Source organism: Myotis myotis, unplaced genomic scaffold (assembly GCF_014108235.1).
Source record: "Myotis myotis isolate mMyoMyo1 unplaced genomic scaffold, mMyoMyo1.p scaffold_m19_p_1, whole genome shotgun sequence".
Taxonomy (NCBI): Eukaryota; Metazoa; Chordata; class Mammalia; order Chiroptera; family Vespertilionidae; genus Myotis; species Myotis myotis.
This window is the reverse complement of record NW_023416313.1, coordinates 149,954,372-149,973,460: the sequence shown is the minus strand read 5'-3', so window position 1 is coordinate 149,973,460 and position 19,089 is coordinate 149,954,372. Positions and strand designations below refer to the sequence as shown.

Genomic DNA, 19,089 nt, shown 5'->3' with positions numbered 1-19,089 from the left:
GAAATCTCAACTCCCACTAGACATTTCCATACCTGGAGCTATTTTTCTGGGGTTACAGGAAAGGGGAACCCCCTCATCCACTATTTCCCAGAGTGGCAGCAGCACCACTCCTTAGCTCCTCCTCCTTCTTAACCCCGGTGGCCCCAAATCCCCTCTGAAAGGGTAAGGTTCAGGTATCAGCATAGCAGCCTATAAGACTTGCATTGGGGTGGGGAGGGTATGGAAGGCTTAGATCAAATGTCCTGAGTGAGCCAGGACCAGATTGTCTCCAACACAAAATACTGGGAAGTAGCACCATAGACTGTGCCATTTTGGATTAGACCAGCCCCAGGCATGAACTAAGTCCACAGCCCTTGGATTAGTCATGGAACTGAAGAGAAGATAGCACAGGGCTGTGCCTGGCAGGGAGTCTGGAGTTTCTGGTTTTGGTGTGAGCCAGGGGAGGGGCCTCCATGTAGGGGGAGGGCGGGAAACTAGGGCTGGGCCCCAGTCAGCTATGCAAGGCTGTGCAATCAGGCAGCACAAAACAGAATCCAACAGCTTCCTGAAACTCAGGAGTGGACACTACAGCTTTGACCACCTAAGGCACCTGCTCCAAAGCTTATAACTCCATTTGTCATTCTGAGGTCTGCTTATCCTGTACCGCAAGGATGGAGCCAGTGCTAGGCGTAAAAATTGGCTGCCTCTTTGCCCTGCTGGTTCTTACGCTGGTCTGTGGCCTTATTCCCATCTGCTTCAAATGGTTCCAGATTGAGGCAGCCAGAGGTATAGCCCTTCTGTATCTTTGCCCCCATAACCTGACTTCAACCCTATCACCCTACCCTGACACTTGCTCTGATTCTCTTGCCATCCCCCTGCTTAGACGTTGAGTGCTCCTTGTTGCTCGTTAGTCACCTTTGTCCATCTCATTGCCAACTGCTTGTAACTCCTGCTTTTCATTAGGTCGTCACCGCCAGGTCCTCAGCCTCCTGGGCTGCGTTTCTGCCGGTATTTTCCTGGGAGCAGGTTTCATGCACATGACTGCTGAAGCCCTGGAGGGAATTGAGTCGGAGATCCGGAAGGTCATGATGCAGGTGAGCAGCTGAGGTGTAGGGCTGAGAAGCCAGGTGATGAGCAGAACCAAGGGGAGGAAGTGGGGACAGTGATAGAGCCAAGGACACGGGTGGAACAATAGAGACAATGACAGCTCTGTGTTGTGTGGAATCATGACAACAGGTCAGATTAGACTGTAAGGAAAGCAGTGGAGCTGAAGGGACAGGGCCGGAAGCTGAGCTGCTCCACCCCTCATCTAATTTCTGCTTTTTTCTCTCTAGAACAGGACAGAGAGTGGGGGAAATTCTTCTGGAGATGCTGATTCAGCTTCTGTAAGTTTCTCTCACACCCAACCTGGAGGGTGAGGAGAAGCAGAGACTCTTCATACCCAGATCCTTTTGAGGAGAGGACGTGAGGAACACCAGGAATCCCTCTGCTCCTCAGCTCAGACACTGTAGGGAAAGGAGGAGCCAACCCCATACTTCGGGGTTTATGGAACCCCAGACAAAGCTCTGGCTTTACTCTTTCCTTCTTTCCCTAGACCCTTAGACATGCTCCCCATCGTTTTCCCACATTTCAACCCTACTGACACTGTGACCCTGGTCCCTCTGGTATTCTTATTGCATGTCCGTATCTCCTCCAGGCTTCATTCGCCTACCCTTTTTAATGGTTTAGTCCCACATTACCCATTCTCTCCAGTCTCCCATCCCACCTCCGCACCTCCATCCACTGCACTTCCTTTCCTGTCTCACAGCCCCTCTCTCTGTTCCCAGACAGACTATCCCTATGGAGAGCTCATCATCTCCCTGGGCTTCTTCCTCGTCTTCTTTTTGGAGTCGCTGGCATTGCAGTGCTGTCCTGGAGCCCACGGAGGATCAAAAGTGCAGGAGGAGGAAGTGGGTGGGGCTCATGTCCTTGGACTCCACAGCCATGGATCTCTACCCTCACCCTCACAGAGTCCCTTTCGAGCCCTCATCCTTTTGCTCTCTCTCTCCTTCCACTCGGTGTTTGAAGGTCTGGCTGTGGGGCTGCAGACAACAGTAGTAGCCACCGTGCAGCTCTGTCTTGCTGTCCTGGCTCACAAGGGGCTCATAGTGTTTGGTGTAGGGCTGCGGCTGGTGCAGGTAGGCACTGCGTCACGATGGGCCGTGTTCTGCATACTGTCATTTGCTCTCATGTCCCCCCTGGGTGTAGCCATAGGGCTGGCTGTGGCTGGAGGGGACTCAGAAGGGGGGCACGGCTTAGCCCAGGCTGTGTTAGAGGGTGTTGCAGCTGGTACCTTCCTGTATGTCACCTTCCTAGAAATTCTGCCCAGGGAGCTGGCTGCTCCTGAGGCCCCTCTGGTCAAGTGGGGCTGTGTAGCTGCTGGTTTTGCCTTCATGGCCTTAATTGCCTTGTGGGCCTGAGAGATTCCTGACTTCTTGATGGATCCAGGAGACACCTCCCGAAAGGCTTTGGTCCTCAGACATTTCTCCACTGAGACTAAATGGCATTCACTGGGCATCATGCCCATGAACTGGATCCCAGCCTCTCCTACGTGAGATCCCACTGCTCATCCAGGACTGAGAAAGGGGCGTTTATTTCAGGTTGAGTGCCTATACTTTGGAGAATTGATATAAAGACCACTGCAGATTTGACTCTTGTTCCACTTTTGCTACTGTGTGTAATAAATGTCCATTTTACCCTCCCCCTTCAAGCATGCTATAGTTCCTTTCTCCGGGTTACCCAACTGCTGCCTAGTGGAGCAGGAAGTGGGGAGGGTGAGTGTTGGATACAGTCTTTTCTTCTGGAATCAGAGCCCCTAGCCATTGTGTCACTTGCAGCCATGTCCCCCAGACATGGGAGCATTGCTGAAATTCCAACAGCCCGCTCCCACCTTACCCACAGGTGTTGAGATCCTGAGCCAGAGTTCCCAGCATTTAGAGGAGGAGAGGTTTAAAAACAGAAACAGTGGGGATCTAGATTTTTTTCTACACTAACCACACCTACCCCACTCCCAGCCACCCACATGTCCAGCAAACTCTTCAGATCAGGCTCAATGGACCTACTCCACCTGGTTTCTATTTTTCATACTGAGTCCTGTGTGGCTTCAGGGACACGATTGCTCTTTGAGCCTCTGTCTCATTCCAGCTGCCTTGTGCTGCGGGATTAAGAAGCAGTGTGTTTGGAAAGAGAGAAAGGCGCCAGATAAATTCCAAGGGTGATTACTTGGCTCTGCCGAGACATGGTGGCTTTCCTTCTGCCTGCCCTACCTGCCGCTATGCCTCTGGTCCCTCCCCAATGGGCCATTTGCCTTTCAGGCGAGTAACCCCTACAATGTGCTGCTCCTCTTAAAAACTGCACAAATAAAACAACTGGTTATCTGGAATTGAGGAGGAGCAGGACGGCTATGACCCAACGAGGTGGAGGAATGTCTCAGACTTGGTGGAGGGACAGGGAAAGAGGAGGTGGAGGGGCAGGGAAAGAGGAGGTGGAGGGACAGGGAAACAGGAGGTGGAGGGACAGGGAAAGAGGAGGTGTGCCCTGTGAGCTCAGGCACCCTCACCATTTTGCCCCTTCAAATACTTTCAGTGTAGAAGCTCAAGTGGGCTTAACATGGGCATGGTCTCCTCAGTTCCATTCTCATCTCACTTCATTCCTGTCTTCTGTCCTTCCCATTCCCCTTCCCACAAATTCAGAATAGAAACCTCCTCACCAGCCCAGCTCACGCACCCAGGGATCAGTGAGAAGCCAAGCTAAAAGCAAAGCTAAATAAAAATGATGAAGTAATTTTCCTGAAGCGCCATCCTATTCTGCTTCCCTTCAGTGCTAAATGCACTCACACGTAACACAGAACAGGGCCTAGTATGTTGTCATGATGATAGAGTTTCCACATGGAGCATCTGCTATGTGCCAGGAACTCTACTGTAGCTTCCACATATATTATCTCCCCTTCCCAACCCTGCCTGGTAGATATTATCCCCATAGAAAGTCCAGGGAAGCGCACTCCAAAGTTAAATAACCTGATTACCTAACTAGGCTTCAAACCCATGTTTTTGTGATGCTAAGAAAACCTCAATATACAGATTCTCTTCTTACCTTCCCTTCCTCATCTTTACCTTACCTGTTCCTCCTGTCTTATGTGTTAGGGTCTCAGGAGAAAGCAGAGAGCACATTGGATAATTGAGGCAAGTTTAATAAAGAGAGTGTGTAGAAGGTGTGGCCAGGATTAGGACAGAGCAACAGGTGATGATGGACCACCATGGGGCTGAGTGATAGCAATGCTGTTACCTTGGCTGAAAAGAAGGAGCAGTTACCAGAAACTCAAGAGCCATCCATTAAGAGCTGTGGCCCTTGGTAGAAGAATACAGCAGCCTGCAGGGGCTCCATAGGAGGAAGCAGAGGAACACCTTCACTCTCCTACTCTTGATCTACTGTCCTGTCTTTTACTGGCCCCGCCCAAACAAAAGCCAAAGGATAAAAACATCTGTTGGTGCATTGCTGATAGATCAGCCTGAGGAAGCATGGGTCAGAAAGAAACCTGGAGGGGCCAATAGAAAATGTCCAGCATCAGTTCTCTGCTGCTTTCAACCTAAGTGATCTTGCCAGGACATTCAGAGGATGAATTGGAAGGGACACAATACTATGGACATTAGAGAGCTATTTCTGGTACAGAGGATTTGTAGACTATAGGAAGGAGACTTGAGGAGAAGTACATTAGACTCCAGGGCTCTTCATGTGTTTCTGGGTCACTGACGAAATCGGCATTTGAGGTAAATGAGCAGAGGTCAGGAGAATTCAAGCAGAGTGACTCATGTGTTTTGCCTCCTCCCAACCCAGGAGCACTTAGACTCCCCTTTAAGCCACGTCTACTTTCAGCCAGCAGTGCTTTCTTTCCTTCCCATGACCATGTCCCGTGCCCAATATCCTTACCAACCAGGACAGGAACCAGGACAGAAACTAGGGAATGGCTCCATAAAGGTCACATTAGGATCAGGAAGAGAAACAATCTTGACTATTTTCAAAAGATCCCCAGCAAGGAGCCAGAGAGGGCTGTAAGGGAGCAGAAGATGAATGTGATTTTTAAATGAGACTGAAACAAGGAAAGATGCAGTAAGAGCAGGAATGAGAACCACAGAGGAGGAGGGAGAGCTGAGTGCAGTAGGGCATGGTGACTGGAAGCCAGAATCAGGAGTGCTCCTTGATTCAGCCTTGAGAGGTTGTAACTGAAGAAAATTAAGATTATGAGTTAAACAATAAAAATAGGAGGGAAGATACGTAGGATGGGGAAAAGGATAAGAGTAGAAGCTAGTTGGAATAGTCACAAGAAAATTTATGTGGAACAGTTTTCAAGTCTTAACCCCTGTTCCCCATCCTCATTCTCCACCTCACACATGGATTGTTTATTATATATTTAAAACAGGAAAAATAGAGACTTCTGACTGGCCTGCTGAACCAGATTTCCATTTTTGCACCAATAAATGACTCTCTGAAGCAACCCCTTGCAGCTCCCACCACCTGCCCTCTGCTTGCAGGTTGAAGGTTGGGTTTGGATATTGCAGTTGTAAGGTGATAATATGTGAAGACAATGAGATGGGGAACCGCATCAAAGAGAAACCAGTTTAGCAAATGTACCAGAGCAGGGTGGGAGGTCCCTCAGAGAACAAGATTCACCCAGGACAAAACCCAAAGAGCTGTAGGCAAACTTGTGAGATCATTTATGCCACTTCACCTATCCCATGAAGGACAATTTTCCAAGGTCTTGCCTCACTCACGATCGGACACTGTTGATTCTGGCTCTGATAGATAGACTACAAGGACTGGAGGCCTGAGTCGGAGTGGGGTGGTACATTGGGTGTGCCAACCAGTCAGATACCCTCAGGCTCCCCCACTGACCTAAGGGAGGAGCCCATGGACACTACCAAAGGTGAAGCAAAAGGGGTGCAGACAGGGATGCTTAAAGTTTTCGATTATTTCCTTTTTATTCTATTTTGTTGAGTTGCTACTTTTAGATTTGTTAAATGTCAAATACACAATGCATTCTACTTTTGCTATATATCCATCCCACGTGCTTCAGTTTCACTGTTTGTGTACTTCCAAGAATTACCCTTTAAAATCCTCTTCATGAGTTCCACAGTTTTCAAGTGGACACTGCAGTGCTCTCATCACTGTATTCTTCAGTTTTATTCTCCTTCCCAATGAGCCATCTCTTAGCTATCTTGGACTTCTGTCCCTTCAGTCAGGGAAACACATTCCTTGAGATTGAAAGAAAGAAACAGGAGTCCTAAGGCTGAAGCAGAGACAAAAAGTAAGGAGTTTGTGGTTCAGCTTCTATGAAGTCACCCCCCCCATCCTGTGAGCCTCTGATCTCGAGAATGGACAGGAGCCACCATGTGTTATCAGGCCTGCACTGTGTAACTACTGTGTAGATTCAGGAAGACCATGGGAGACTCAGGAAGAGAACCGGGAACTGGGGAAAGTTAGGAGGAACCATGACAACCACAGGGGGGCAGTGTCCCCATGGGCTCGCCTGGAATGTGTAGGACCAACAAAGTAGAGAGGTCAGCCAAGGACAGCACACCCCTCTCTCTTGCACCCAGCAAAAAGCCTCTCTCCCTCTACCTAACTTGGGCTTCTTATGCAGGGACGTCTGTAGGCAAGAGACACACATGGTCATCACCCATTTCACATACCACTCCTATCACAGGTACATATACACACATTTTACACAGAAATGAGATTTTTCCCCCTCTTTCAGGCCTGCTAGCCCTGGCCAGATAGCTCAGTTGGTTAGAGCATTGTCCCAATACACCTAGGTTTCAGGTTTGATCCACAGTCAGAGCACATATAAGAATCCACTAATGCCCAGCGGGTGTGGCTCAGTGTTTGAGCATCAAGAGGTCACAGTTCGATTCCTGGTTAGGGCACATGCCAGGGTTGTGGGCTCATCCCCAGTTGGGGGCATGCAGAAAGCAGCTTATTGATGATGTTCCTCATTGAGGTTTCTCTCTATCCCTCTCTCTCTAAAAATCACTAAAAACATTTTTTAAATCAACCAACGAATGCATAAATAAATGGAACAACAAATCGGTTTCCTCTCTCAAAAATAATAAATTTTTTAAAAACAAGATGAAAATCTATTTTTTTATTTTGAAAAAAGATTACCCTGCTAACATAACGGTGTTTGCTGTGCAGTTGAATGTGCTAAGACCCACCTTCCCTTCCATAAGGCACAGCAGCAGCTATTGCCAGTCAAGGCTGATGCTGGCTGGAACTTCGCCTTTTCTTCATGTTTTGTTTACCTAGGAGCTAGCTATGCCAGTGATTCCAATTATGCAGTTTCTTTTCTTCGGTGTGACGTTTAAGCACCTGCTGCCTGCCCTGTGCGTGGTCACCAAACACCCTCACCCGTGCTGATCCTGGCCTCCTGCGTTTAAAATAGTCCGGTGCCATGAGAGTGATGAAATGCTCAAGCATCAAGAGCATGTTCCATGCCCCACTTCCACGTCAGTGTGTCAGCGCTAGACATCAAGCTGCATTAGTCACCAGGTCTGTTTCACTGAGGAAAGTGTATAATTGCCCGTGGGGTTTCTATAATGTAATCTGGCAAATGACCTTGTACTATTCCATCCACAGTACTCTGGACAATAATATTATAAAGTGCGTCTCGTTTTTACTTCTTGTGCCCCTAGAGCCCAAGGATCAGCCTGCAACAGCCACAAAATACCTGAAGTTCTCTTGATGATTATTGTTCATAATTGTTGAGAAGGTTCTCAAAGAACCACAGATATAGTCTAATTAACTGCCCAAACTTGGATTTATGTGGAGGAGGAATTCCTGAGAGGAAATCCTGGTTGCTGTGACTCACCTGAAGGAATCTTCAGATTGGGATCAACTGAGCAACCCAATAAGCCCTCTAGAAGCTGCATGAGGTGTGGTCTGCTGATCGTATTGAATCGCCTAAAATGGAATCTAGGTGACTCCACAGAAGATCCTGCAGGAAGGTGGTCACAAGATGTCCTTGAGTACTTCAGCTGGCTTTCTGCACTTCCTTACGATTATGATGTTGGTGACATCTCTGAAATCCCATGGCATTTCTCAATAACTGATAAGGAAGTCTTCTAAGATCTAAGTAGCCCCTCCCGAAATGTGAAGATATTATCAATATCAAGGACAATACCATTGTCCATTCCATTGAATAAGGGCTGGTGACTGTGAAGTCACATTTTGTGAAGTGTCCAGGCTATGCAAGCCCCCTCCCATGGTTCGTGTCACTTGGAGAAGAGAATGTGAGAGTTGGGCAGGGATGGGGTAGGAAAGGGGCATGATGCAGGCATACTGAGACAGAATAATAATGGTGCTCAGATTCCTCTATAGTTTATTGTTACAGCAGAAGTTGTGGGAGACAGGAGAGCACCCTCCACACATAACACACTGTGGTCAGAGCCCCAAGGTAGCCCTTCCCACCCCTATGCCAAACCCCAAGCAGCCCTGCCCCGGCTTGGCCCCCTCCCACTCCCACTCTAGACACACACTGTCTAGACAGCTACCAAAGTTAGTGGAGCCAATGGCCCCAGGCCCCTTCCTATTGCCCAGCTCCAATCCTTCCCTCAAATTTGTTCATTGCCTATCACCTCTCAATCCAACTTCCATTCACACACTGGATATTTCTATCACATCCTGAGGACCACTAACCCACCAGCAAGCCTCCCTGACACATTCATTTAGGCCCATATCCTTCAGAGATCTGAAGGGTTCATGAGAAGCCATATCCACTTTGGTGAATGGAGACCCAGCACCAAGTCCCTTACCCTTGCAATGGGATGAGTAGGGAGAGTCTGGGGCAGGCACCATGGACACCTACAATGACCACTTATCCCTCATCTACAGACACCTAAATTAGGGAGAGGGGGACACATGCCCTCTCCACCTTAACAACAGAATGAGGGAGAAGGATCATTTAGGGGTCTGAGTCCCTAAGCGATATTAGGACAGCTCTCCCAGGAGCTGAGGGGTATCACAGGTTAGAGGTCAAAGTTAGGGTAGCAATCAAAGATCAAGGTCATCTCCCCACATGATCTGCCCATCTTCCCTTGCTCACTCTGGCCCAGTGTTGCACACACCTCCCAGGTTAGTGCTGGGGGAGGTGAGGGCTGGGTCCCACACCAGGGCAATAAGGGCCATTCAACAGGAGACCTCCATGGTGTGCCCTGGAGGCCCTGAAGGGAGAGTCCCAGACTCGCTGCTCTGGGACAAGGTTCGAGCGCGGGACCGGCTGCCATCAATGGATGCCGCACTGGTCAGGGAAGCTGTGCGAGATCGGGACAGGCGAGTCATGCAGGATGAGGCCACTGTGGAGACAGAAGGATAAGCAGGCAGTCAGAGAGGAGTAGGGGAAGAGGGGCTGGCAACTCACTGTCGGGTGTGAGAGTTACAAATGGGGCCAGGGGTCAATGAGCTTGATTTGGCAGATGGTGGTAAGTCCAGGAATTAGCCTAAATGGTTCCTCCCCTCAGTGGCCATCCCACATCCTTGCAGCAATCCCTTGTCCTCATAATAGCCTCTGACTCCCATACTCACTGTAGCCCATGCCTTGCAGGAAGTACTTGAAGGCCTCGGTCAGCTTGCCTGGCTGGAAGTAAGATGAGGAGAGGGAGACAGTGATGAGAGGGAGACAGTGATGTGAGGTTATGAGCTGAGCGGGAGCCCAAGGCCATGGCAGGTTGGGGATGGGATGTGTGGCAATGGGTATATATTGTTCAGTGACACTAATATCCCCTCCCCGGATGGCTGGGGATACTCACCTGAGTCAGCTGGGGCTGACCTCCGGAGTCGGCCATCTATTCAGGAGAGAACCCCCAGAAAAAGTGATACACACATGAATAAAGTGAGCTAGCCAGGAGGTAGAAAAGATCTCTCTTCCCTACTTCCCCATTCTAGGCCCTTAAGATTTTTTGTTTGTTTGTTTTACTTCATCCACCCCACTTACTCTAGGCAGGACCCTGGGGGCCTAGAAGCTGATTCTGGGATTTAGGATATACAGCTCTGGACAGGGGGGCCAGGAGTCAGGCTGTGCATGGAGTAGGGTTACTGACCTTGAGGAACGAAGTCTGGGTGGGGTCCAATTTTGAATTACATTCCACCTGGAGTAAGTAGGAAGCTAAATGAGTGAGGTCACACTCCCTGTGGTCCCTCCCATCCAAGGGACCCTAGGACTCAATCCCCAGTTCCTTTCCTACCAGCCCCTAACCATTTCCTTCTTAAAAGGAATCAACTTCTTATGCACCAAAGTTGCTCTCTGTGTCCCAAACAGAGCTTGCCTCCTGGCAAGATAACCCTCTAACCACCATCCTAAAACTTCAACCCTTCCTCACCCAAGCCCACATTCCCTACTGACCACTGCCTCTTCATGGGGTGCCTGGTCTCCAACCACCAGCATCACAGGGCACCTAGAGGAAAGGGTCAGGGAGGAGGTGATGAGCCCCTGGTACTCACTCACCCACCTCTTCCCAAAGAGCAGCCAGAAAATGTCTGGCTCCAAGAGGAAGCAGCCTTCTAATCCCTACCACCCCACCAGCAGGATTCAAAGGAAAAAGACCTAGACTGCAAGCATGTCAAACTCTGGCTGCGAGTTTGACATGCTTGACCTAGAGGGTGGAGGTTTGCTAAATGGGATGAGGTGGGAGGTAACAAGAAAACTCCCTTCTAAAGGATACAAGCACCTAGGGAAGATCCAGGGACAGACAACGCTGTATCACTTAAAGTCTTACTTGAGGGTGATATCACCTCCACGCTCAAAGTTCAGGTCTCGGCGGCTGGAGAGGGGTAAAAAGAGGAGTAGGAATTTTAGGCAGGCAATACTATCCATCTAGATATAAGTTATCTCTCCCATAAGGAAACTATCTTCCTCCCAAAAACTATAGTCAAATATTGGTGTTTAAAGTGGGGACCCAAGGGGAAGGTGGCAGGCTGGCCTCGAGTACAATCCCTATAGCCCCCACGTCCCTGGTCAGAGGGTAATGAAGGGGGAGGAAAGGCGCAAGGACAGATCATCAGCATCTGGGAATCAAAACTTTCAAGGGAAGTAAAAAGGAGAAGGGGGAGAGGCAGCACCTCACAATTCTTCTCACTGGGACTGTCCTGCAGCTGTCCCACTTACACACCAAATCCTGCCCTCCTTGCACATGGTGTACTTTCCAGACTTCCCTCTTCTCTCTGCCTCCTCATCACCCCCAGTCACTGCTTCTAAATTGTTTTCACATGCACACGTGCGCACATGCACGCATACACACACACAGTCACTCACTTGTTGTAGCTGTTCCAGTATAGTTCAATGTTCTCTAGGTTGGGTGCATGTGTAATGATATTTCTATACTTTTGTATCAACTCAGAATTTCCAGACAGCTCTTCCTGAAGGAAAGAAGAGGGAGAAAAATTGGGGTTGGGAAGAGAAGCCAACAGTTACCGGATGCAAAAAGTCCAGCCTTCTTCCCTTCCCAGATCCTGTCCCAGCTAAGGAAGTCACCCCAAGCATCCAACTCTCTGTTAGTCCCCTCTTTTTCCTCCATCTCCACAACCACTTACCTGGCTGAAAAGATGTCCAAGTATCATCTCCGGAATGGAAGAGGTGAGGCCTGTTAGCTGTGAGGAAAGCCATGTGAGAAAGCTCAGAACATTATGGGGAGACTCAGGCAAGTGACACACTTCTTTCCTGCTCTGTGTCCCCCTCCTTGACGTTCACAGGCCAATCAGTTATACTGGTAGAGCCTAACTGGACCCATGCAAGGGAACCCCCACCCTAGCTCAGCACACAGACCATTCCAAACCTTGTGGGCTGCCCAGTCCATCCAACCCTTGGCATTGGGATCAATGTTGATGAGGACAAGTCCCTCGACTGTATCCTGGTGATTAAGCTGAAGGGCAGCAGAAGGAAGGGAAATCAGAGGCAGGGCATGGTCTCATCCCCCACCCCCAAGTTCTACCCACTCTTAGGCTCCCATGGGGCCGCCCTCCCCACCCTTAAACCCATGTCCTCCTTGCCAAATACACAATAGCAAACAACACTCTTAATCAGCCTACCATGGGCCTTGGCCCTGCCTTTCCCTTATCTGGGGGCTTTTAGTTCTTACAGCATATCGCGACAAGATGTAGGCTCCAGCTCCAACACCAACTCCAATTATTGTGGAGAAACTGAAAGGGAAATGTATGTCTACTTGGTGTCCGAAACTTTGGCTCTCTAAACACCTTACCCTCTGTCCTAAGGCCACAGGCATAAAGCACAGAAGGGACCTGGCAAAGAACTAAAAACTGACACTGGTTAGGTCCCCAGTAGCTCGCCGAAACCGGTTTGGCTCAGTGGATAGAGCGTCGGCTTGCGGACTGAAAGGTCCCAGGTTCGATTCCGGTCAAGGGCATGTACCTGGGTTGCAGGCACATCCCCAGTAGGAGATGTGCAGGAGGCAGCTGATCGATGTTTCTCTCTCATCGATGTTTCTAACTCTCTATCTCACTCCCTTCCTCTCTGTAAAAAATCAATAAAATATATTTAAAAAAAAAAAACTGACACTGGTGGTCAGTGTAGGTCCCAGAAGTCTTTCCCCAGCTCCCTCTTGGAGAGCTAGTGTCTTGAAAAGAAACACCCATCTGCCAACCAGCCAGACACAGTTTTCCTAGGTAGCTCTGTGTCCATTCTCAACTTTAAGAAGCTAGTTCAACTTGCTCTGTTCTAATTCCTACTTCCTCTAAGGAATGAGAAGAAGGGAATTGAAACAAGATATAAAAATAAGACACAACTTCAGTGAACAACAGGAAAAATAGGGTTAAAGAGACAAAGATGTGAGCCAGAGCCGTCTGGCGCCCTGGTGTCCAGGAAGGGCCAAGGACAGAGCCCAGGAGTGCACACCAAGGAGGCCTCACCTGGCATTCTCCTCCTTCTCCCTTACACACAGGGCTCCCAGTTCCCAGGTGTGTGTATAGAGGAGGGGGAGTGGGAGGAACAGAGACAGGTCTATCTGGTTCCTCAGGGATTATGTCACCCCTTCCTCTTCCTGTTTAGCTTTCTGATCCCTCCTCAGCCCGAGGCAGGGCCTCAGATAGCCCCTTCCTTTTTCTTTCCTCCATCCATTAGGGCTACTCAGCTGATTCAAGTCAGTTTTCCAAACCCACCCTTCTTCCTCTCAACAATCAGACTGGGAACATGGAGGAGAAAGGATACATCTAGGCTAGAAACCAAAACTCGCCCAGCAACTATGGTTGGACTCCTATGGTGGACATAGGAGTTCTCAGGGCCATGTTGTGCTAGAAAGAGAAATCTGGCTGGAGGGATCCCCAGGCTTCTCACTTTAAGTACTGCAGGATGCAAGGGATGGTGTCCGCAAGCTGGTCCAGAGACGGGTACTGATATCTGGGGAAGAGAGGAATGTTTGTTTTAACAGGAAAATATCAACCTTCCCCCACTGCCCCCATCTCAGGGTGTCCTCTCCCAGAATCACCACTGCCCTCCCTTTCCTCCTCCCCTGGTCCAATCTTACCCACATCTACCCTGTGCCTCACAATCTGATGAGGAGGAAGGGAGTTCATTCTCACCCCACAGGGTACACAGGAGCCCCCTCTTCCATCCCAGGGGCATCCACGTGAACCCGCACAAAGTTCTGAATGATTTCCTGCATGTCCCCAGATTGAAACAGCGGCTGGAAGCAAGATTTATCTAAAGAGAATCCCCAACACCCCAACAACAGAATCAGACAGGGAAAAGTGTCCCCAAATCAAAACCCACCCTCTTTCATGCCACAGTCAGACTAGAAGAGAACTTCTTGACATACCCCATGGTCCCTTCCTGCCCATGAAGACCTTTCCCTTTCCACTGGGGGTTTACCCTCCCCACCTCCTCAGCCTCCTCCCAGAAAGAAGTGGGAGAAGTGAAGGTCCTTACAGTTGAGTCCCACATCATGGTAGGTGAGTATCGCTGGGCGTTTGGGTTTGGGGGTACCATAGACAGTAAAAGTGACAGCGCCGTAAGGTGTCTCCACCGAGTGAGTCTGCAAGGAAACAGATCACCATCAGGTAGGAGTTAGGTTGAGAGGAAAAGAGGCAGGAGAAGGAACTCCACAGAAGTTGGGGAATTGGCATGGGAGAGGGGCAGAGAGAGGCGAATGGAACAAACTATTAGAAATAGGGTCAAAAGGATTTAATTTAGATAAATATAACAGTGGAGATGATTTTGAGGGTGGAGAAGAATAAGGAACGATTGGAAAGCATCAAGGAACTCTGAGACAGAAGAATAAGGGAAGGAAGGGGAGAGATGGGGATTGGCAAGGACTGGATTAGAAAGAAAGGTAGCAGAGAGGAGAGCCAGGTAGGAGGGCCTTTCTTTCCTGGGGGAGAGGAGAGCCCCTCCTCCCACCCTGGAACTGCCCCCAGCTGTTACCTGTCCCCGGTCTAGGAGGATTCTGGCAGCTAACTCCGCCTCCTGGAGAGAGACACACACAGACAGATCCACACAGAAACACACAGCCAAGTAGAGTGGATAAACAGATGGAGAGACAGACACAGATAAAGAGAGGTAGGTAAAGAGACCAAAGACAGAAAGAGATGACAAAAAGACATGGAGAGGATTAAGATTAGTATAGTGACATGACAAAGGCCTGGACTCCCAATTGTGGTATATGGGGAGAGAAACATGGGGAGTGGTGGAGAAAGTAGGAGTGTGGATTAGAATGAGATTATGGATTTGGAAAGGCAGGAGATGGGAGGGATGCTTGGAGGTCTGGAATTGGGGCCTTGGAGTCAGAGGGTCTCTAATAACCTTGGCCATCTCGGGTGTCTGCCCTGGTAATAGCGGCTTCTCCTCCGTGATCTGCACCTCCTGCAGCTCCGTCATGGTGGCCTGGCAGGGTGAGGAAACACCAAGACTGGGAGGTTGCCTCCACACCCTCCCATCTCCTCTAATATCTAATACCTTCTTCCTCTCTCAGAACAGGGCAATGCAGGGTACAGGGCCCCAGGAGCCGATGACTCCGGGACACAGAGAGCCTCTCCTGCCCCAGCTCCATGTCCAGGTCACTGGGGGGGGGGGGGGGGGGGGCTGTGTAAGAGGAACTGGGACAGCTCTTCTCTTCAGACTGCATCCCCACTGCTCCCCTCAACACCCACACCTTGAGACCCCCTGCCCCCTTTCCTATCCTGGATGGAAACACCAGCTGTGGGGCAGCAGGGCAGCTCAGGTTTCCCAGGTTATATTTAGGGGCCACCCCATACTCCCAATTAGGTAGGGAGTGAAACTAGTGGCTCAGTAACTGGCTACTCCAAAGATACTAAGGGACAGGTAGAGGGAGTTCACAACTGTCTGTGACCTTCAACTACAGCCCCAATGTCAGCAGCTCAAAAGGAAAGGGGCTAAAAATGACCTGAGTAGCATGGCCAAGAGAGGGGGAAGGGGGGAGCCGGACAAGAAAAGGGGGACAAGGGACATCTGTGTCCAGCTGACCGCATGTCTCCCTTCCTCCCAAGACTCTCTCTCCTTTCCCACTGTGAATAAATTAACAGACATTCAATATTAGGGGCGGGTGAGCAGCAAAGCAGCCGCAGACCGGCATAGTAAAGAGCCTGCAGCCTGGGGGTGGGGTCACTTACTGAGTTCCTATTGGCTGGATACAGAGGGGTTAGGGGTCAGGGTTCTCACTGCTCCTGGCTCTGGGGTCTGAGAAAACAAGGCAATGAGGTGAACGACACGGCACACAGGCAGACCCTGGCTCTTCAAGGGACATAAAACCTCAGCCAACACTTAGATGACCTGGGTCACCAATCTCCCCAAGTCCCTGAACCGTCCCCAATGTCTACCCCTGAGTCCAGCGAACGCTTTCTCTAGGTTTCAGCTAGAATCCATGCAGGCGGGAGGGCCGGCGGGGCAACGCAGCTATCAGTCCAGGCCAGGGGTGGGAGAGAAGGAAGTGCTGATGTGGAGCAAGGCGCGTGGCTTGTGTCAGAGCCTGGATTCTAGTCCCGGCTCTGCCGCTACCCGTGTGACCTTGGCCCAATCAGTACTTCTGGCCTCGATTTCCTATTTGCAAACTAAAAGTAGGAACTAGGGGGTCCCCAAGATTTTTGACAGCTCTCGAGAGATATGAGGACAGCAGAGCATGACTGTTTCCCTCCGCCATTTAGAAGAACTTTAAAAGCCCTGTGCCTTCGCTTCTCTCCTTCATCCAGCCTCGGTGTGGGTCCCACGAGTGGAAAAAGGCGAGGAAGGCGGTCCCACAATCTCCTCCCAGCCTCCCCCGACCCACGACCCGAAAGGGCCGGGCGCCAGCTGGGAGGACGGATAGGAGGGGTGGGATTGACCGGGCCCAGCACCCAGGACCTGCCCTACGAGTTCCCAGGCTGCCCTTCCTCGTGGGGACAGACAGCCGCGCGCGGCGGGCGCAGAGCGCCCTGGACGCTGGGCACCACCTCGCGCACGTCCCGAACACGCCCTGCCTCGCGGAGCCTCCGCCTTTGTGCGCAGCAGCCCAGCCCCACCGCCTTGAGGGCCCCGACCCGCAGACGGTCGGCTCCCGGGGATCGAGGCCAGGCCGCCCACCGCCCCGCAGGCGCCAGCCTGGCCGGGGAGCCCCTCGCCTACCCCTCCCCCTACCTGCTGCAGCCAGGGCCGCTTCCACCTTCACTTGCCTTTGACTCTCCAGCCCTCCAGGGCTCCGGCTCCCCACAGACCCGCCCCCGGCCCGCCCCAGCCCGCCCACGGGCCGTCAGCTCCCCGCAGGTCCGCCCCCAGACCCCCAGTAAACACGCCCCCCTTACCCCGCCCCAGACTGTTTGCAGCTCGGGAGGGGCATTGCTGGGATCGAAGGGGAACTCTAAGGAAAGCAAACTGTGGGTGCTTCCGGGCTAAGCTCGCGCTCCCCACCACAGCCCCCCGGAATCAGGCGGTGGGGGGGGGGGGATCCCTTAATCCTGCGGGGAATTCCCACGCCCGCCCTGAACACCATCCTCACCCGTGACCTGGATCTGCCTATCGCACTGTGGCTCCGCCCTTCGCCCCCAGACTCAGCGGTGGGGACTGGCTGGGGGAGACAACTCAGGGTGCTGACACCCCACGATTTCGACTCCGCCCGCCGCAAACGGAGAGCCTAGTTGAGGAAGGAGGAGGTGGGCGGGGACCGCCGCGGAAGAGGCAGGGGTCTTGCCCGCCGGGAGGGGCAGGTGTGTCAGCACCGACTGAGGGTGGGGGCGTCAAGAGCGTGGAATGCCAGCTCCGGGGTGCCCAAGGTCCCGGTACCTCCTCTCTCTGCTGAGCGTCCCGACGCCTGCTGTCCGGCTGCTCCCTGAGAAGTTGGAAAACAAGCCGGGGAAGGGGGGTAGGGAATGCGGGGGGCCGCTATAAATAGAGAGCGATCACAAGAGGGGGGAAGAGGATGGCCCAACGGAGACTCCCGGGTCAAGGCCCCGAGGGGGGGCGGAGGAGGGGCCAGGGACCCCCAGGAGCTCTGACTCTTGGGTAAACAGGCGCGGGGGCGGAGTCAACTCTGCGGGGGTGGAGTGGGGGCTTGGGGAGGACACCGTGTCCCGGGCCGGGACCCAAGAGACCCTGTGGCTTCGGCACTAACCCCTCCTGGTCCAGCCCAGAGAAGAAGGGTGAGACCAGCTGGGCCCGACTGAATACGCAGTGCCTAGGCGACGGTTTCTCAGGGACTGCAGCGTCCCTCTCAGGGCTTGGGTAGGTTTGCTGTCCTAGACTCCTCTCTTGCCCAGCTCTCCCCACAGCTAGATGCACCCTCCCTGTGCCCATAAAAGGAAGACCGCCTAGAATGGGGTATTTATGTGGCTAAGAGAATTCGGAGTTGTCAAAAGGAAACTTGATTGAATTTCTTCCCACCTGCACCCCTTTTAGCTCCCCTCCTCCCAGAGAGCCCACCCCATCCTCTCCTTTAGCCCGGCTCCTGAGTTGCCATTTCGGGGGCTGGGCGCTAGGCCAGTTGGGAACAATAGCCAATGGAACTGAAGCTGCCAACTGCAACACCAGCACAGACTGCCCCGCCCCCAAGACCCCCAAATTGCCCTACCCCCTCCTGCCTGGGAACCACCCCCACAACCCCCCTCCCACCCACAACCCCCCTCCCATCCAGGGACCATCAATGCCCCTTTCATCCCCACTTGGCAGGGTCTGTTGGAAAAAAGGAGGGGCCAGGGGGGAGGAGGTGACCCAGAGTAGAACTGGTCAGAATAAAACCCAGCTTTCAACTACCCAAAATCTAAGGAACCCCGTACATTCCCTAGTTGAAGCCCCAGGTTTTCCTTTATGCCCTTCCCCCACTCACTTCAGAACTATTTTCCCACAAACTGGCACAGAAGCTGGGCACCCTGGCTCCTCGCCTAGTCCCCTCTCCCCTCTGGATGCCAGTTTAACACTCCCTTGGACAAGGAAACCTGCTGGAATTAGGGTCCTACATAAAGATGCCTAGGACAGGAGATAAATCTTACCAGCCCTCCTGGAAGTAGGAGGAAGAAAGTCTAGAATGAGAACTTTTGCTTGCTGGCTTCTCTCCTGTGTCTAAAGTAGTCTTACTTGGATTGGGGGAGGGAAGGACCTGGAGGTTCCAGCATCTAAATTCAGCCCTGGGTCAGGATGACTCAGGGGGAACCTGATAAGGGGCCTACCCAGGGGCGTGGGGCTGGCCTGAGGTGGGAAATTTCCACTGGGATCTGTTTACTTCCTAGGCCTAGGGGTCTCAACCTGCTGCATACAGAAATGAGGCTGCTTCTGCCCTGCGAGAGGGTTTCTCTCTGTCAGGGCAGTTCCCAGCCCAGCCCTGGGGTAAGTGGCCCAACAAGGATAACAGCTCTCTCTAATTTCCTTCTCTTGGGCCAGAAGCAGCTTCAAACTCTACCTTCAACTAAGTGACAGTTTTAAGTACCTACTATGTGCAAGCCACTAGATGGATGGAATGCAAAGAAGTGTGAAGTGTAGTCATACCCTCTCTAGAAACTTATAATGGAATAGTTCAGAGATAAAGATAGAAAAAGTTTGCCCGGCCGGCATGGCTCAGTGGTTGAGCATCAAACTATGAACCAGGAGGTCACACT

The 19,089-nt window shown here is 51.6% G+C and overlaps 2 protein-coding genes across 13 annotated transcripts; one reads left to right on the top strand and one right to left on the bottom strand.

Annotated features, from left to right (window-relative positions):
* Window positions 1-495: 495 nt before the first annotated feature.
* Window positions 496-7,551, top strand: SLC39A2 (solute carrier family 39 member 2). 3 transcript variants are annotated; one of them, XM_036295807.1, is made up of 4 exons: window positions 496-765; window positions 943-1,073; window positions 1,314-1,364; window positions 7,318-7,551. In XM_036295807.1, exons 1-4 carry the CDS (start codon window positions 651-653, stop codon window positions 7,426-7,428), a joined length of 408 nt encoding a protein of 135 aa, XP_036151700.1. In that variant the 5' UTR covers window positions 496-650; the 3' UTR covers window positions 7,429-7,551. The 3 variants fall into 3 exon arrangements, with proteins under 3 accessions (XP_036151700.1, XP_036151708.1, XP_036151690.1); XM_036295815.1 differs by lacking the exon at window positions 7,318-7,551 and adding an exon at window positions 5,435-6,844; XM_036295797.1 differs by lacking the exon at window positions 7,318-7,551 and adding an exon at window positions 1,806-2,728 and having other exon boundaries at window positions 651-765.
* Window positions 7,552-8,363: 812 nt separating this feature from the next.
* On the bottom strand, window positions 8,364-17,423 carry NDRG2 (NDRG family member 2). Of its 10 annotated transcripts, none has more exons than XM_036295711.1 (17): window positions 17,285-17,423; window positions 15,643-15,709; window positions 14,816-14,896; window positions 14,438-14,479; window positions 13,943-14,048; window positions 13,597-13,717; window positions 13,352-13,414; window positions 12,141-12,201; window positions 11,838-11,924; window positions 11,596-11,652; window positions 11,318-11,421; window positions 10,782-10,826; window positions 10,409-10,460; window positions 10,107-10,154; window positions 9,816-9,851; window positions 9,592-9,643; window positions 8,364-9,362 (listed from the first exon to the last, which is right to left on the bottom strand). In XM_036295711.1, the coding sequence occupies exons 3-17, from the start codon at window positions 14,888-14,890 to the stop codon at window positions 9,196-9,198; spliced, it is 1,116 nt and encodes a 371-aa protein (XP_036151604.1). In that variant the 5' UTR covers window positions 14,891-14,896; window positions 15,643-15,709; window positions 17,285-17,423; the 3' UTR covers window positions 8,364-9,195. The 10 variants fall into 10 exon arrangements, with proteins under 10 accessions (XP_036151604.1, XP_036151611.1, XP_036151620.1 ...); XM_036295718.1 differs by lacking the exon at window positions 17,285-17,423 and adding an exon at window positions 17,001-17,270; XM_036295727.1 differs by lacking the exon at window positions 17,285-17,423 and adding an exon at window positions 16,678-16,746.
* Between the last annotated feature and the right edge of the window lie 1,666 nt (window positions 17,424-19,089).

Coding starts and splice junctions, on each gene's coding strand:
- SLC39A2 (XM_036295797.1), top strand. CDS start 651: ATGGAGCCAGTGCTAGGCGTAAAAATTGGCTGCCTCTTTGCCCTGCTG. Junction 1,074..1,313: donor TCCGGAAGGTCATGATGCAG/GTGAGCAGCTGA, acceptor TTTTCTCTCTAG/AACAGGACAGAGAGTGGGGG. Junction 1,365..1,805: donor GAGATGCTGATTCAGCTTCT/GTAAGTTTCTCT, acceptor CTCTGTTCCCAG/ACAGACTATCCCTATGGAGA.
- NDRG2 (XM_036295711.1), bottom strand. CDS start 14,890: ATGACGGAGCTGCAGGAGGTGCAGATCACGGAGGAGAAGCCGCTATTA. Junction 9,852..10,106: donor CCCAGACTTCGTTCCTCAAG/GTCAGTAACCCT, acceptor TCTCCTGAATAG/ATGGCCGACTCCGGAGGTCA. Junction 9,363..9,591: donor CCTGCAAGGCATGGGCTACA/GTGAGTATGGGA, acceptor CTGTCTCCACAG/TGGCCTCATCCTGCATGACT.